General features: G+C 40.1%; 1 protein-coding gene across 1 annotated transcript in view; it reads right to left on the bottom strand.

Annotated features, from left to right (window-relative positions):
- The window catches only part of LOC117811584 (girdin-like), an 82,624-nt gene that overhangs the window by 42,897 nt on the left and 21,609 nt on the right, over positions 1-18,118 (bottom strand). Inside the window, 1 exon segment of the mRNA XM_034681944.1 lies at positions 1,694-1,763. Within this exon segment, the coding sequence (XP_034537835.1) occupies positions 1,694-1,763 (70 nt within the window).

Raw genomic sequence — 18,118 nt, 5'->3', positions numbered from 1 at the left:
AAAAAAGCTTTATGATAAAAGTGTGTCTTGAGTAGTGAGATAAAATGAGGTACTGACTCTGCAAGTCTGATTTCCTCTGGCAGGCTGTTCCACAGTCGAGGGGGATTTTGACAGCAAAGGCCCTGTCGCCTTTAGTTTTTAGTCTAGACCGTGGAACAGCAAGCAGAGCACTGCCAGAGGATCTCAGACTGCGTCCTGGGTTATGGGGGATAAGAGCTCAGAGATGTAACGAGGGACGAGTCCATGTTGTGCTTTGAACATGATTAAAAGTATCTTAAAATCAATCCTAAAAACAACAGGGAGCCAGTGCAGGGATGCTAAAATTGGGGTGATGTGGGAAAATCTTTTAGTTCCAGTTAAAAGCCAAGCTGCTGCAATTTGAACTGTCTGAAGTCAGTGAATTGAATTTTGGTTGAGACAGGAGTATAGTGAGTTGCAGTCGTCAAGGCAAGAGGAAATAAAAGCGTGAATGAGTTTTTTGGTGAAATAATGGACTTTACCTTTGAAATGTTTCTGAGCTGATTAAAACAGGACTGGACAACTTCCTTGGTCTGTGGCTCAAAACATAAGTCCTATGTGTGCGTACATACTGCACCCTCTTGTTGTTCAGTTCAGCTTTTGTATTTGTGAGGGTATATTGAAGATTAAGAGGCATTATTGAGAAGTGTTGACAGCCTAAAGTAAAAAAAAAATGACTGTGTTGAAAATGTGTTAAAAGCAGCTGTGAGAGAACAGGGATTAGGAAGCTAGTTCACCTGCCTGCAAAGGTAAAATATCTTTCAACAAGCTCTGCCAGCTAAGCCTGAAAACAATTCTGTTTCGAGAGGTGGTGATAACATTTGCAGAAATGTACACATACTGTGAATCTTGATGGGGATATTCTATCCAAGAGCGACATAACCAACAAAGGGTGGGAGTTTGCAAATGTGTTGCCAGAAGTAATTGATGTAAGAGTTGCTGTACATCAGTGAAAAGAAAAACTTGTCTTATCCATAGCTCTCCTCTCTTCAAACACAGCTTTTATTTCAGCAGGCAGTATACCACAATTTTAAACAAGGATCTTCAACTACTTATCGACTCTCCTCTGTGACTTCATTGAGGTCATATGGGGATATCAAGAAGCAGTCAGGGTTACTAAGGTCAAGCTGCTTCAAAATGTTTTTTTTTTAATGCAAACACTTGACACTGAGCTACTGTTTCTTGAAGCTGCTGCTCAGACATATCAAATAACATGGCAGGGTTTTGCAGGTCAAGGCTCTGCTGCAAGAGGGGGGTAATGATTTTAACACTTCAGATTTAGATCTTTAATAAGCCATGGCAGAAGACTTTTATGCTTTGGTTTATGTTTTTTGTTGTGAGATGGAAAACTGTATGCATCAATATGTTTTTACAGTAACGGTTACATTATGGTGAGATAGATCATCAACATCATAGGCTAAAAGGTCCAGTGGGAAAAAATACTAAATACAAATAATCATATAATCTGTTTTTTACATCAAAGCAATGCATCATTTAACATTACTGGATACTGATTCAGTGTGAAAACATTGCATGTAACCTTCTTATGAACTGCCCGCATGCTTGGTACACTCATTCAACCAGGCAAATGTCTTGTAGCAGGTATGAATCATCTTCTGTTTGGTGAATGCATTACTCAGTACAATAATATGGCTGTATCATTTAGTACACTTACCAGACAAAGGGTTCCTGCCCAGTATCAGCACGTTTGGTAAAGACATCATCACCAGCTGCTGGAGAGTCTCCTGTTATAAAAATAAATACAAACACTGATAAAGTTCCAAGAAAACAGAAATGAAAATGAAGAATTACAAATACCAGGCCAAAATGACATGAGGTAGCACTTAAATGCAGTTTCTTGAGTGTTGAAACTTGTCCCTAGAAATATGTCTTGTTAAAATGCCAATTGAAGATTAAGATCCTTCAGGTATAGTCAACTGTTGGATGTTTAATGAATTTCTATTGAATTAGTGTTTGTCCAGATAAGTGTAATTTCCGCAAATTGATTTGGTATCTGTGATCAGATTGTTCCTGTTGTTGTCTTAGCTATTCAGAATTAATATCTGTTGTCAAGGAGTTTTGACCAATCAGAATCAGGCATTTACCAAAGCCAGGTTATTAGTAAGAGAGCCGGATAATGATATGCAATTTCATTGTTACATAATAGGCATGGTTTGGACTTAGTCAAAGAGCTGCACAATTGACAGTAATGATAATTTGTGGGCAAGAGCTATGATCTCATGCTCAGTTGTGATGCTATCCAATGTTTGTGTGTGAGTGTGTGTGAGTGTGTATGAATGTGTGTGTGCGTGTGTGTGTGTTTGTGTGTATGTGTGTGTGTGTGTGTGTGTGTGTGTGTGTGTGTGTGTGTTTGTCTATTAGATTGTATAAAACATTAACATAGTCTTAGTGATGTCACCCTAAAGCACAATTTAGAAGACTATTGACTGCAGTCATCATGCTGGAAATGCTAACTCAACCTAAGACCTAGCATGAAGCAGAGAGGTGGAGTTGAGGCGGGCCTTTAGCCTCCTCGCCAACAGCTACAATGTGCCCACCTGTCAGTTAAGCCAGTGATGCCCCTCATTATGCAAAACTCATAATAAATATCTTTAAAACTAATAAGTTCTACAAAGAAATTGGCTATTTAGACCAAAATCAGTTTTTGAATGTTTTCACACAAATGTTTATTATTGCTATAATAATGGGATTTGTAGAACGGGTGTGTATGTGGCTTCTGGGGCTTTGCAGCCAGCCTCAGGTGGACACTCCAGGAACTGCAGTTTTTAGCACTTCCGCATTGGCTTCATTTCTCAAAACTAGGGATGTACACAATTCATCGATTATCGATTAAATTGATTGTTAAGAAATTACTCGAAACATGCATTTTTGTTTTCAATTTTCCGTCATGTGGAACAAACATCATGTGGTCTCATATTACACCCAGCTATCAGGGAGGTGTCTAAAGATTAAAGCATGTTTCGATGTGAATCAGCTGTTAAAGGTGTTTTGCACAGCGGAGACGCTTAGCTGGTGCCTGCAGCTGTGCGTCGGGTCTCCGCTTTTTAAAGAGGATCAATGTGCAACTGCTGCCAACAACGACACGAAGGTTGACAACTTTAAACAGGACATTTCCCCACCTTTAGATAAAAAGCCAATAGACTGGTTGAAATTGCTAGTACGCTATGTTTGCAGAGCAGCAACATCAGAGCCGTCTGAGCTTTTCTGCCGCTGGACTGATTATTTATGACCCAGTTGCACTCCCAGCTGACACATGACCGAATGCACATGTTTATTTTTCTCAATAAGGAGTAGACAGAAAACTGGACTGTGTGAGTCTGAAGTACTTTCTGTTAGTATTATGATCCTTCACATTATAAGACTATGTCCGCAGAGAATATTTTTATGAGCCTGATCGTTGATAAACAATGTTAAACATGTTACCCGTACTCAATACCGTCAGTTATATACATTTTGTTGCTGTAGAAAATATAATTTAGGCGGAAAAACCATATTTGGCATTGTTTTTGACATAAGAATAATAATGTCTTTTTTTATTGATGAATCGATAATTGATCATTAACACTTCCAAAAATCGATCACGGAAAATACTTAAAATGTACATCCCTACTCAAAACCATAGTTTGCCACTTTGTGTGTGTGTGTGTGTGTGTGTGTGTGCATGGGTGTGTGTGAGCTGATGCAAGTGACAGTGGTATTTAGTGGGTTAAATTGCTGGTGTGGGTTTTGCCACAGGGCCCCCTCCTTTCACATGTCAATCATGAAACCCAAAATGAAATCATGAGCAGCAATTTACAACCCCCGTACAGACACATTCATGAAATGTGTCACACAGCCAGTAAGGGTTGGCTGAACTTTGATAGTGTTGTTGTTCTAGCTCAAGTCAAATCATCAGATTGGTCAAAACAACAACCTGCTAGCATTAAGGAATCATCTTTGTCCGTGTATTTACATACTTAAATTACCAAAACAAACACAATGCTAAGTGTAGCATTATGTTTGATGCAACCACAACAGCTTTTATTTGGTGATGCCTTACACAACGTACCACCATACTATAACAACAACAACCAGCCAAGATACTTTTGCAATCCGTTCCTTTGGAGGAGTATTAACTTATCCGAGCAGAGATGTGATGAAAAAACAACCTTTTTCTTCAAGCAGAAAGGACATGGAGGTCATCTGTCTTGAATATTTCATGTGTACCTGGTGGTAGCGAGTAGTCAGAACTCATCTGACCAAACACTTTGATGTGCTTATGCAGCGTACTGCTGATGTAATGATAAAAAGGCTTACTCTAATCAGGGGTTTTGAAGAACTCCCCAACTCCTTCTGCTGTAACCATCTGTCCTATACATATTGTATTACCTCATAGTGGAGGTATGGGGGGAGGGGGTCAGGAAATCTGTCCATTTGTCTTCTTTGGTTAAAAATATGTTGAGGAGAGAGACGTCTGGGTCAATTTGCTAAAACTCCTGCAATCCTAGATAAGTAGTAGAAAATGATAAATAGTTAAAATTAGAAAAATAAAGCTGCATTTGTGATGTTCGAAGTCTCATTGAATTAATCAAGCATCTTGTGATAATGACTTAAAGGCTTGCTACAAAACCTTCCTAATACACGTGTCGAATTTTCCTTAAAATACCATTACAGGTGCATCAGTGCTGAATCGGGTAAAGAAGATTTAACCACTGTGGCTAATGTGATGCCAGCAGGACAATGGTACTTATGAGGATATTCTCTATTTGTCAGACTTATCTACAAGCAACGTATCATCTTTCTGACTAATCTGTTAAAAGATGCAGAGCTGTCTAATCTGAGGCTTAGCACCATACCTTTACATGAATACACCTCTGAAAGTAGAGGGACAAAGCCATAATTTATTAATTACCATCTTTGACACTTATTTTGCAAAGACATATAAATTGAGAAACACATCTGCACCTCCCCCCAAAAAGAGACTTCTTTAACATCATGTTTCAGTTGCTCTGTCCTTCTATATTTGCGTGTTTGTACCATATGCTTGTTGATTGCAGGCCAACACCTGTCATTGTTTCTCTGTGTCAATAAGACTACAGTCAGTACATGTGCAAACACAAGTCTGGTGGTATACTACTTATCAGAAGCTTGCAGCAAAGGCAGGGGTTTTGTGAACCTTTGTAGGTTTAAGTATTTAATTTGATGTACAGACTTCAGTAACATTGGTTCACAGTGTAAGATGTTGAGAACGTTAAGAGTTTTACAGAGCATCACTCACATCTGGCTTTACTGATAGAAGCTTTGGTGAAGACTGAGAGGCAAACATGGTGCTCTACCATATTTTTTAATCACTGTATTGTAAAGTGTTTTTACTATTCATACTATTCATTTTTAGGTTGCACCATCAGTGACTATAAGCTTGGGTGCATGGCTGCCACAGTTTTTCTTTTAGTGGTGAGAAGCACTGACCCCAATTTTCTCATCTATCCATCTGTCTGTTTACACAAGTGTATGGAGCTGTTAAAAAAGAGGAAATGGTGTTTCATGATACTATTATTGATTATTTTTTAAAAGATAGGCATTTCTTAATCAACTGAAAACTAATGAGACTCATAGTTTTCAGATATACAATTAAGTTCTCATGTTCAGGGTGGATAACAAAAGTCTTGAAATTAGACTCAGCCTTTACCTTTCCTTGTTCTACCAGCTGTGGACTGATAATATGAAGAATATACTATCTCTGCTCCAACTCGAGAAAATTAGACATGCACTGAGAGGTTTCACTGACAAATTTACTGAAGTATGGTCCCCATTTGTTGAATTTGTAAAGGAGTTGACTCTGATGCCTGCTGACTGCTGCCCACTTGATTGGCATGTTTGCTGCTGTTAACGATGCTTATGCATTAGATCTTTATTTATTTATCTTTTTTTCCCCCTCAATATATCTGGGTGTTGCCTTCCTTGCTACTTGTCAATATGTGTCAATTGCTAAATTTCACTTAATGTCAGATTATCGCTTCTTTTTATTTTTATTTATTTATTTATTTTTCTATTATTATTGTTCTTTTTTATTCTCAATATTTTTACCATATGTTGCATTGTCATTTTGTTTATTCTGTTTATTCCTCTTCCTGAATCTCCTTTGTTGCTCTGCATTTAGGTTGTGCTCTTGGTCGGGGGGATGGGTGGGGTTAATGTGGGTATTGTCTGTACAAGTTCAGTTTGTCGATATGTGTGTGTTCATATTTATATGTTGTATAAACCCAAAACTTCATAAATAAAGTTTAAAAAAAAGAAAGAATATACAACACTTTGTGGTGACCCTGCAACAGATGAACAAATCAGGCTTATCCAGTAAAAATGACTTAAAATCCATCCAGAGACAGACTAACTTCCCAATCCTCTGACAAAATGATCAGAGTGGCTCAGACAGCCACAGCAGGCATGTCATGGAGACATTGTATGTGGCCAACAGTCAATCCACCATGCCAGCCTTTTTGATAGAAACAGCCAGATCTCTAAAGAACAAAGCAACCAAAATCAACTTTAAAGAAAGTTGAGAGCTCTAGATTATCTACACACGTTTGTCTTCCATAGAGGAATACTTCAGTACAATGATGTAAGCCCAGGAACTAGCTAAGAAAAGGCTGTCTTGTTAAATCGTTACGTCATTGTTTGTTGTGCATGGTCCACACTAACAACACTTCAACTGTACAGAGTCTTAATGTGATGACGTGCTTGGTTTCAGGAACCAAACACTAGCAGGAAAGTGTTGTCTTGACATGTCTTTCAGGCCTGCACAAACTGCTTCTGCTTCACGTGTTTAGCTTTAAAGAGTGTACGTCACCTCAGAACACATATACAGCAGTTGTTTTTTAACTTTGTAGTCAAACACACACACGCACACACAGTTTAACTTCTGCGCAGCCACCTGTCCTTTTTCTGACCACTCCTTCAGCCAACACACGCTCACACCTGTCCCTTTCAATGGCAGCATGTGTTTGCTGTGCAAGCACAACAATCAGGCTATGCTTTCCCTCCAGTCAGGTTCGACTCTCTAGCTGTCACCTGAACATAATGTAAAACACAGCTATAACTAATGGGTGTAGGCATTTAAGTAGTAAATACAACAAACAGAACACTGAGCACATTTTCAGTAAATACTTAGTTCAGTTCAGGGTTGTACAGAAACTTATTTCATTGATTTGTCGTTCACGGTCCAACGCCAAATGATTAACTTCCACTGGAGTTTCATGTTTCAGTTTCAGAGTGTGCAAAAGAAAGACCTGCACTATGCAAAGTCACGGGCTTAGTGCAAGACTCTGCCAATTCAGCATCCTTCTTCCTTCCCCTCCTTCCCTTTTCAAGGCTCCATTGACTTGCTGGTGAGCGTGTTCCTCTGATCTGACCCTCTGATCTGGGTATGTGCTTTTTTAACAGAACACTGTGAGTTTCTGATTCTTTTGTCCTGACATTACAAGATTATAAAAAACAGACTGTAGCACTACTGGATTTATACTTGATCGATGTCCACATGGCCAAACCACTGCGTTTGTCCTGTAGCGCATGGGAGTGTCACTGATCTATTCCTCTGCAGGGCACAGAGTGGTGTGCTGCCTCATGTACAGTATATATTTCATACCATATGGTGAGGGAAGTTTAATCTCCTATTACAATTTATAATATTCTCACTGCCTCAGGGGCTGGAGATAAAGGGAAATTATAAAGAAGTTAACATTAGGACCAATTCTAAATTAAAAGCTGTATTCTAAGACATTTAAATCAAATCAACTGTGTTTCTAAGAGTATGAATGAAGCACTTTAGTTTCTAACAAGTCCAACAGTGTACATACATAAAAGACATTAGTTTTGAAAGATGTGGCAATATGCTTTGAGGATTAGCAGCAGGCTTATGAAGCAAAACTACAGCAGACCAATATGCCTCTTGGATTAGTTGGCACAGGCTTAACATACATAAAACATGATGGACACTGCAGGAGGGGAACCAGCCACCACGCCAATCATGTCATGGCGATTTGTTCCACTGAGAGGCATGCACGTGCACACACGCACCCTCACAAAGCTTTCAAAACGGATAGCTTTCTCTCCCTCTCTTTAGCTCTGATAGCAGACGTGTCCTTGGTTCAGTCAGTGCGTATTAGAGTGACGTAGTATCTAATCACGTCCAACTCACATATGGGAAATGGAGAATAGTTCCTCACTTACATTTTTTTAAAGAGACAATATTCAGAGAATGAGGAAGTGAATGATAAAGGAGAAAAAATGAGAAGCGGTTGCACTATTACAACAAACAGAGAGAAGGATAGATGTATTTAACTCCATCAGTTCTTACTCCAGACATGTAGGGCTGAGCTGCCTCCTCCTCTCTTCCTCCTCCTCTTTGCAACATTTTTCCTTTCCTCCCCCAACCCCCTGTACTCACACTATATGGCAGTATTATTGATTCAAGCAGGAACCACAGCTCCTCAACTCCAGCTCATCTTCCATCCCAAAGAGGCATTCAGACAGACTGATAGAATGAGGTGTCTGTTACAGGGGGAGCTTGTCAAACACAATGGAATCCACTCATTCAACATATTTCGTCTGGACGGTATTTGGTATGTGTATTTGGATTTGCGAGCAGTATAAAAAATTTAATCTTAAAGTCTGAGGATCTTTTTAGGAATGGTATTCATGAACACTTTGATCCATTTGATCAACTAGACTTTAAGAATTCAAACCTGAATAAAAAATACACCACAGCTAATTATGATGCAGACATATGCAACCACAACTATTATGGTCTCTGAATCCAGCTCCATTGTCTTCAGCTAAAAACAGGCTGAATGGGGGTCTGCTGACAAAAGAGATAACATTTTGCTGATCTGCCAATAGCTGGGTGAAGGACTCTCTCTCACACACACACACACACACACACACACACACACACACACACACACACACACACACACACACACACACACACTCACAAACACATTAAAGGTGCAACTGCAATACATGGCAAGAGCTCTGCCAGTGTAAAAAGTGTATTTGTGTGAGTGTGTCTCATTGGTGTCAGAGGAGAGGTTATAAGGCTGCTGTGTTTCTGCCTCACAGGAGCCCTGTCTGTCCAACCAGGCCTCCCCAAAATACACACATCCTCATGCATACACACACACCTCCTTACAACTCCTCCCCATCTTTCCACCCAAGCACAAGTTCCGCTACCGTCACAGCTTAAACAGGGGACTAATTGTACTACCACTGTGTGTTAGTGTGTGTGTGTGTGTGTGTGTGTGTGTGTGTGTGTGTGTGTGTGTGTGTGTGTGTGTGTGTGTGCATGCCTGTCTGTAGAATGTGAGTCCGTGATGGTGTGTGTGTGTGTGTGGGTATAAATCCTGCCTGAACCCTGAAAGCCTGATTCACACCCATTCTGCAGACAGGGAGTGTTACCATAGAAACGAGGAGATGGGTTTATTTTCCCCATGCAAGCAAGTCTGACACACATAGTAAAGTACATGTTCAAACGCGCACGCACACACGCACACGCACACGCACGCACACACACACACACACACACACACACACACAAACATAAGCCCTCTCCTGGGTATGGCACTGCGGACTTCTCTCCCGCTGAAAAAACTGCAGAGATTATGAACTTGAAAAGGTTATTACCACCAACAATAGGAAGGAGCATGCTTCCTCTTCCTCTCATATACTCACAAACACACACACTCTCACAAACACACACTGAAACCACTTAACGCCAGATCTCAATGCATCCCCATGAACTGAATCAATGCAGAGAAGGCTTCCCCTGCTGTTCAACGCCGTTATAGACGCATGAGAACACAAAAGGGGTTTGCGCAGTGCAGTTCAAGGAGCAGATCAGCGTTGCTAGAACAGCTCATTTGATGGATAATGAAAGGCTTTTATTTCCTTTCTCCCTCCTTATTTCAGAGATGTTAACTGGCACTTTAATCAGGAAAACAAGGAGGATTTGTAGGGTTATAGTTTGGTCGTACAAGCCGGCCAAAAGCAGGCAGACAGGGTTTAATTGACAATCAAAAAGGGCGTGTTGATACACATTGATGGATTTTTCTTTTCATTTGTGCAAGGAAGATAAAAATGAATATCATAACCGCAGAGATTAATCTACTCTCCATCATTGGGTGGCTTGAAAATCTAAATGTTTTCTTTCATATATATTTCATTTGTTGGCAAAGATATCCTTTGAGAGGCAAAAATGCTTTAACTTGACAGAAGAGCAAAGTATGAGAAAAGAAAAATGATCCTCATTGGTCTTTAAAAAAAATTAATTTGAATTTCCCCCCTGGGGATTAAGAAAGTACGTTTCTGTTTCTAAATCATGAAATAAATTCTGGTTAATTGAAAATTGCCATTTAAAAAAGTTGTTCAGCAGCTCCTCTAATTAATTAGATTTGCCCTGACAGAGGAAACTCAACAGTTGCTCTTGGCTCAACAACTCAACCAAAAAGAACAGCGGTCGGGGTCTACTGTCGGCCAGATGGACAGATCATCTCTTTACATGAGGAGGAGGAGAGAACGAGCCATTAGAAGCTGCTTTCTTTTGTTCTCTGGTGTTATCTATCAGCTAGAGTGCTTTTTACAACAGAGCCCCGAGGCTGGACGAGTGGTTGGGTTGATCCATGCTGCTTGTCTCAAAAGGTGGAGGCAGGTGGGACTGGTAGGCCTGACCTCCCCCTAAACCAGACCCAATAATAGCCCCAGGACTCTTTTTAAAACTGGCTGGAAATTTTTACACAAGGACATGTTTTACTTTTGATGTACTTTTTGCCAATGCAAACATTGCTCGTTTTAACACCTCATCCATACAAAGCACTATTGTTGATTTGTTGTTTTAACTCTAATCTGCAGTTTACAACTCAGTCCAGTTAGCAAATCTTCAGATTACTTCCCTTGCAGTGATTAATGTCCTATATTTACAGATAAAATGTGTTGACTTGCTACAACCTGGATTTTTTATGTATTGATAATGGACTGGAAACAGGCTGTGTGTTTTCCACATGATGTACCGTAGAGGTGTGATTGATGACTACAATAAAAAAAACACTTCACAATCTAACTTCAAAGGAAAGAAGTAAGGTTTTTGCACTTCCTCAAAAACTAGTGACTCCTATTACCAGCCAACATGTTTTATGAGTGTTACAAAAAAAAAAAACAAGAAGCCAGCTTCAAGCTTCCCCTTAACACAGCCGCTCTGCTACACTGCCTAAAAATGGCTCCCCTTTACCATATGTGAACCTACACGACGTCAGAACTCCCTTCATATGTTTTCTTTTGCACGAGTGGGCACATGTTCAAACAATCATATATGAAACACATGCACAAAAAAAAGGCCTGCTGTGTTATTTTGGTAAACCAATGTTCAGTTTCCACTGGATGCTGTCATTATACTGTATGAAGTGATTGGTCAGTGGTACTGGGTGAAAAAAGGTACACCCCCTAAGAAGGGGTTTTGTGAGCTGAAATACAGAGGGGACGTCTATGTACAAATATGTCAGAGAATAAGTGAGTGTTTACAGACGGAGGGTTATCAGAACGCCTGGTGGCAATGATAACAGTGTATAACACTCACTAGAATACTTCTCCTTTGTTCCTGTGTGATCAGAACAAGAACTAAGTATGACTATAGGTTACTAATCATAACAGAGACAGGAAGGTCAAATATATTTGGTTTTCATATTGAGAATCCACTTCTCTTGTATGAGATGTTTCACTGCTTTTCTTCAGACTTAAGCAAACTGTACTACTTGTTCAATTAAACCATCATGTGGATTTAGGTTCTCCAAAATCTAATAAGACACATGTTAATAGGCTAAAAGTGTGTGTGTGTGTGTGTGTGGGGGGGGGGGGGGGGGGGGGGGGGGGGGGGGGGGGGGGGCTTCATGGGCCTGAAATAAAAACATTATTTTACTACTCTTTTCTTTTGTTTTGTTAGAACTGCAATAAGATAACTAAAATTGTCTGAATAAATAAACAAACATTCAGAATTCCTTTCTGGAAAAAAGGAGAGTCTCTAGTTAAGTTGGGACCGCAGCTGTCTGTCAGCAGCAGGCAGCTCCTGGGGTGCTAAGTGGACAGTGGCTGCAGAACAGACTGTGATCCTTAATCAATCAATGTGGATGCGCGATTAATAAGTTAAAAGTGCATACATTGGGCTATTAGTGTGATTTAAACAGCTGTCTATGCAGAAAAATGCTTGTCATTGTCATTTTTTCATAGCATCAAGTGTGGCTGAATCTGATTAAAAGTAAACTGTAGGTTTTTAGAGTTTTATTTTACTTCATTAGGTTAGATTATACCAAATAATGCCCACTTGTTGTTATTCAACAAGTCATTTGGCTTCAAATAATCTTGTTTAAAAAGGTGGGCAGCCTGAAGGTCAATATTGTGCATTTAAATTTGTAGAAATTGTAAAAAAAAAAAAAAAAAAAAAAAAGATATTGATATGTAGCTTAGATTTGAGTCAGTTAACCAGGATAGTTTTAAGCATATGTTTTTGTATAATGCAAATACACCAGTATTATAGCAGCAATGTTATATTTTGTAGGGTTGGCTGTGGTGATGGGGCCCACTGAGATATCTTTTCAGGGGGTCCAGAATTCCTGGCGATGCCCCTGGCTAAGCATGAAGGATACATAACAGTCCATATTTATAGAGTCAGGGATTTGATTAGTACGTTACTTCAAATGCCAGGTCATGGATCTTATTTTGCAGACTAACCATGCACAGGAATCAATTCAGGAACACAACAAAAAGCATAACATTTATTTTATGGCTTGAGCCTGACATATCAACCTAATTCACCTCAGTATTGAATAGTATTTTTGAAATCCGCTCCTATAAGAAATGAAGGACTGTTATTGTTACCAGTACTAGCTAGTAAGCTAGCTGCTATCAACAGGATATTCAGATGTGAATGTGTAGCATGTGAGTCTGCATGACAACACACATTTAGCCTGCAGCTAGAAGCACATGCCCTAATAAACAGATTTGCTCATGACTGATGAGCAAAGAAGTAACAAGACAAAGAGGCAGTGGGGAATTCCAGAATTACAAAACGAAGATAAAGAGAGGAAATATTTGTAGATTTTATCAAAGTTCAAGCTGAAGGCGAGAGAAGACACACTGGCTTCAAGGAAAAATCAGTAATTATAAAAGAACTGAAAACTCCTCTTGAAGAAGTTTAAAACAAAAATAACCATCCACTGCTACTTTATGTAGCAGCAGATGAGAGGTTGTGAGGGTGTGTGTGAGTCTGCGATTCAGCTTCAGTCTGTCTGAGTAAAAGAGCATCTTAATGAGGCTCTAGGTCAACAAGAAAAAAGACCTGCCTCTCATGCCAGAAAGCAGGCCACAGTTGAGTTTCCTACTTCCTCCTCTCAGGAACACTGGATTTGGAAAGGCACTTGCAGAAATATGGTTATGACACAATAATTCATAGTATTTGGGATGGCAAGTGGGAATGTCGGCTTTTTAACGTTTCCAATTAGACACATTTGTCCTCACAGTCTGGCAGCAAAGCTAAGGAGGTGAGACAGCTATGTCATCTCAAATGTTGTACTCTCATGCTTTAGGTTTAATGCTATCAGAGACATAGACTGTTATCATGTCACAACTGAAAAACATTTTATATTCCAATATCAAATGCCTCTTAAAAACAACAACGATCAGAGACAGCCGAAAGAGGTAATACAAAAATCTCTCTTAATGTGGCCTACATTAAAATTAAACACATAGACGGCCTGATAATCTATCCTATACCTTCTTCTTTTCTGAGCCCAGCTTTTGGACCAGGCCTGCCCAGCATGAATGGGGGGCTCTGTTAGCTTATAAACATTCAAAACAGAGCTCTGAGCCTTTACACCACACCCCAAACCAAAGCAGTGGCAAAGAGAGGACAGACCTGCCTTTATTTCCAAAGCAACACTTTGCAACAGGAAAACTTTTCTGCTCCCCAAAGTAAAGCCCAACATTTTTGCAATAAAACAAGCCGACAACAAGTGTGGCATCCAGTGGTGCATGTGTGCTTTTGTAAGAATGTTAAAAAGTCTGTTTCTGTGATTGGAAAAAATATAACACATCCCGCTTCAAAATTCTCAAAACTCAATGACACCAGATGCTCTCTCAGACCGAGATTCACAAGCCTTGAGAAAACACAGTTAACACAAAGAATTTATTTCGGCTGGCCCGGACTCCGTGTTTCACTTTACTGAAGTACGCCAAACCAAGGACGCTAAATTAAAAAGAGGCCCAGCACATATTTGGGCTGTTGGAGAGAGAAATGAAACCCTCAGAGGACTGAAGGTTGACCAAGCAACTGAAAAAGTTAATATCCCACTCAGAAAACAGAGAGGCGAATCATTGCTAGCATTAGAACTCACCCTAACTGACAGTAGGGAAATGTTATTGCAATCATCATGTCTGCCTTTATGTGATAATAATGCAGAGTACGTTATTCTGAACAAGCCCACACACGCTTACAGATGTTTAACCTTGATCTATTCTGCAGATTCTAAAGTCTGAAGCTTGTCTAGACATTGACCTCCTCCTACACAATCCACTTCACCAGAACAATACACAGACCAAACACACATACACATACAAGAACACTGACACACACTCCTTATGCTGGCTCAGCCCAAGAGAGCTTCTCATGCTCTTGATGCTATGAAATGAAAACCATTATTATTGAATTTCTCTTGCAGCAACTGACATTTCACAGGTTCTATACTAATTCAATCTACACACTTCTCCCATGAGGAAAGTGACACACGCACACTTCTCCCAAGCACACACACACACACACACACACACACACACACACACACACACACACACACACACACACAGCTAGGGTTATATCTCATGCAGAAGTGAAGGAGCAAGACAGAGCAGCGGAAAAGTAGTGACTGAAATGGGGTGGGGGGGGGGGGGGTCCTCAAGTGTTGGCCCCTGATGGTTCAAAAAGGTTAATGTATTTAGCCATTTGTGTGAATTCTGTTTGTGTCTTTGTCTTCGTATGCAGAGATGAGGTAAACACACAAAGCATTGCCATGAAACTCTTACCAAGAGAGCGGTTTCTAAACAACTCTGATGTTAGGCCACTTGGTAAATTAAATTCAGATAGCCTTAGGCGAGATCAATGTACAGAATCACAGGAAGCAACCAACCATATAAGGCTTTCACTCACATGGAGTCCTCCCTCGAAGTGCTGAGTAGTACAGTAAATTGAAAACCTGTTTAGTGCATTAGACTACAGCCTGTAACTGTTCTGTCTTTATCCATATGGCTCTAAAACCTGTAAGTAATAAAACAACCACAGCAAAAGGAAACTACCACTAAAGAAAAGTACAGAGGCAATTTTCCTTATAAATAGCCAAATAAGAACTCTATTGACTTTGAACAGGACCTGTGTGTGATTAGGCCCCAACTGATCTATTAAGGCCCTGTGTATATGACAGCGGCCCCATTATAAACAGGAAACCCTTTCTGTACCAAGCGGCAACCTCCAGTCTAAAAATATGAGTTCAATGTGGAAGTGCTAAAAACTGCAGTTCATCCAGGATCCGTTTGAGGCTGGCTCCGGAAGTATCAGAAACCACATACACACCAATTCAAAAAAGACGATCTTTACAGCAGAAATAAACATGTTTACAGCCTGGTACAAAAGACGAGTGACGTCTGGATAGCTCATTTCTCGATCGGCACACACTGTACGGGGGGGTGAATTTTTTTCTGACGCGGCAGTTTCAAAGATATTGAGATTACAAGTCTTCCAATGAGAGGTACAGCTGACTTGATTGACAGGTGGGAACACTGTAGCTGTTGGCTAGGACGCTCAAAGCCCGCCTCTTTACATCATAATCGCTCGACAGCAGCAATATGGCTGCCGCCGACGATTGGCCTCAAAACAGCGCTTCAGAAACAGATGGGTGACGTCACGGATCCTACGTCCATATTTCAGGCTATGTTCTGTACATTCATAAAAAAAATCTGTGTTCATATAAAGATGTTATGAAACAATCTTAGTGCAAAAGCGACTGTAAACACTTGAGTATGAAGGATAGGCTAGTAGTTGGCGGTAGAACTTTGCAATGAAACACCAGGTGAAGTCGTTCTTTAAAAGATTGGTGAGGAGAAACAAACAAGAAGATGATGGCGAACGCTCATTAGTCCAACATTGATGTTATTGTCATGCTACTCAGGCAGTGATATTTGACTGGTGAAGTAACACACGTGCAAATGGCGCAGTGACATCACTGTTTACAGAGGATTCCCATTTTGCTACTAACACAGGAACAGAGAGTGTGCCATTTCCAAAAGATTCCCCTCTGGAAAGCATCAACAGAAGTGTTTGTTTTAAGCCACCCAAAATACCTTTTCTGAGTAAGTGAACGGCCAAAACACAACAATCGTTTCTGGTTTTCCATTGAATACATTTCCTGATAACAGCCCATAGCGTTAGCACACAGACACAAGTTGCGCTTTCATTTCAGATCCAATGAACTTGAGTGGAAAACAAAAATGTCCAAAACACTGTCATGGACGAACATGAATGACAAAACAGGTCAATTAATTCAGGTGTAAGACGTACCCCTAATCTTCTATATCTGGCCCCATTTCCAATGATAAACAAAGGATGCAAGTAGACCGGCATCTCTCTATTGCTCTCTTCCTTTGTAAACTGCAATCAGCGTATATTCAGATTACTAACACTTGACACTGTAAGTTGTTCTGTTTTACTGCAGGAGCTCATTATCTAAAAGTTGTATCACTGATGGCCTACCAGCAGTAAATCAATAAGCAGAAGATTAAAGGGAATACTTGGAAATATAAACAATCAACAGGGTCTGAAACAATCAAGTTTTGTAGCCAATGTAGACAGGACACCTAAAACTACACTGATGCAGTCTGACTTTTGTCTAAAATATGCATTAAGTATATCCCACCGCAGCTTAACCCCAACAGCTTAATGGGGGGTTGTCAGTGGCTAGTTATCACCGAGAAAGGCCATCAAGGGGGCAGCCAAACACACAGCAAAGACAGCAGGAAAATATGGGGGAATTGTGCCTGAAAGTGGTCTCTGTGAGGCAGAGCCTGAGGACACATGCGTCTGAACAATGGTATGACCATGGGTCAATTGAGCGACAAACAGGGACGAACCTAAGATTGATGAAACACTGTAGACCTGCAACAGTTACAGAGCAGGGTTACACAGTCCTCCTAATGCTAACAAGACACTGATTACCAACAGTATCTGCTAAATACCGTATTTTGTTTTCACTGACAAAATGTGTGGTAAGGTCCTTATGTATTCTGTAAGACATGAGTGGACAGCATTATCATTTTGAAGAAAGATTGATCATTCTCCTTGAGTAACACTTTCAAAATAGAAGTGAGAGGACCCGTTTAGGTCTGCTAATGTTCCTGTATTGAACACTCCAGCCACAGAGTCAACTTCAGTCACTCAATCATTACAGTACATTTTCAATTTACTAATATATGCTGAGCAGAAGTAGCCGAAACTTCCTTCCAAAATGACTAAAAATGGAACTAAAAGTAAACAGGAAATCATGCAGATGGCCTAGATTCGACTCTGGCATCACACAGTTCAGCATGAAATAATCATTTCCGCGGTGAAAAAAAAGGTAATTTCTGTTTTTGATTTTTTAAATACAACAGGAAGGTTGAACTCAATAAACATATAGGCCCCAGAATGTAAAGGATTCAAGGTACGTCTTTATTCTAACCAAGCCACCAAGAGGCCCCCGGTTAATGCCCTTAACTCTTTCATCTCATCATCCATCCACTTAGCTGGTCACCACTTAACCTCAGTGGTCACTGACCTAACAACTCTGAGACAGATTACTCTGCTAGCCATTTGAGGAAGGCTTGCAGAGCTTTTGTGGGCTTATAACATCAAAGTCAGCACAATAGGCTGACTGTTTAAATAAGATGACCCAGGAGGGATTAACAGGATGTTAAAACAAAGGCAAACCAGATCTAACAGAGCAATTAACCAATCAGTGGAAAGCTTGAGTTGACGGCT

This window comes from Notolabrus celidotus, chromosome 4 (assembly GCF_009762535.1).
Source record: "Notolabrus celidotus isolate fNotCel1 chromosome 4, fNotCel1.pri, whole genome shotgun sequence".
Classification (NCBI taxonomy): domain Eukaryota; kingdom Metazoa; phylum Chordata; class Actinopteri; order Labriformes; family Labridae; genus Notolabrus; species Notolabrus celidotus.
Note: the sequence above shows the minus strand (reverse complement) of the source record. Positions and strands in the feature narration are given on the sequence as shown.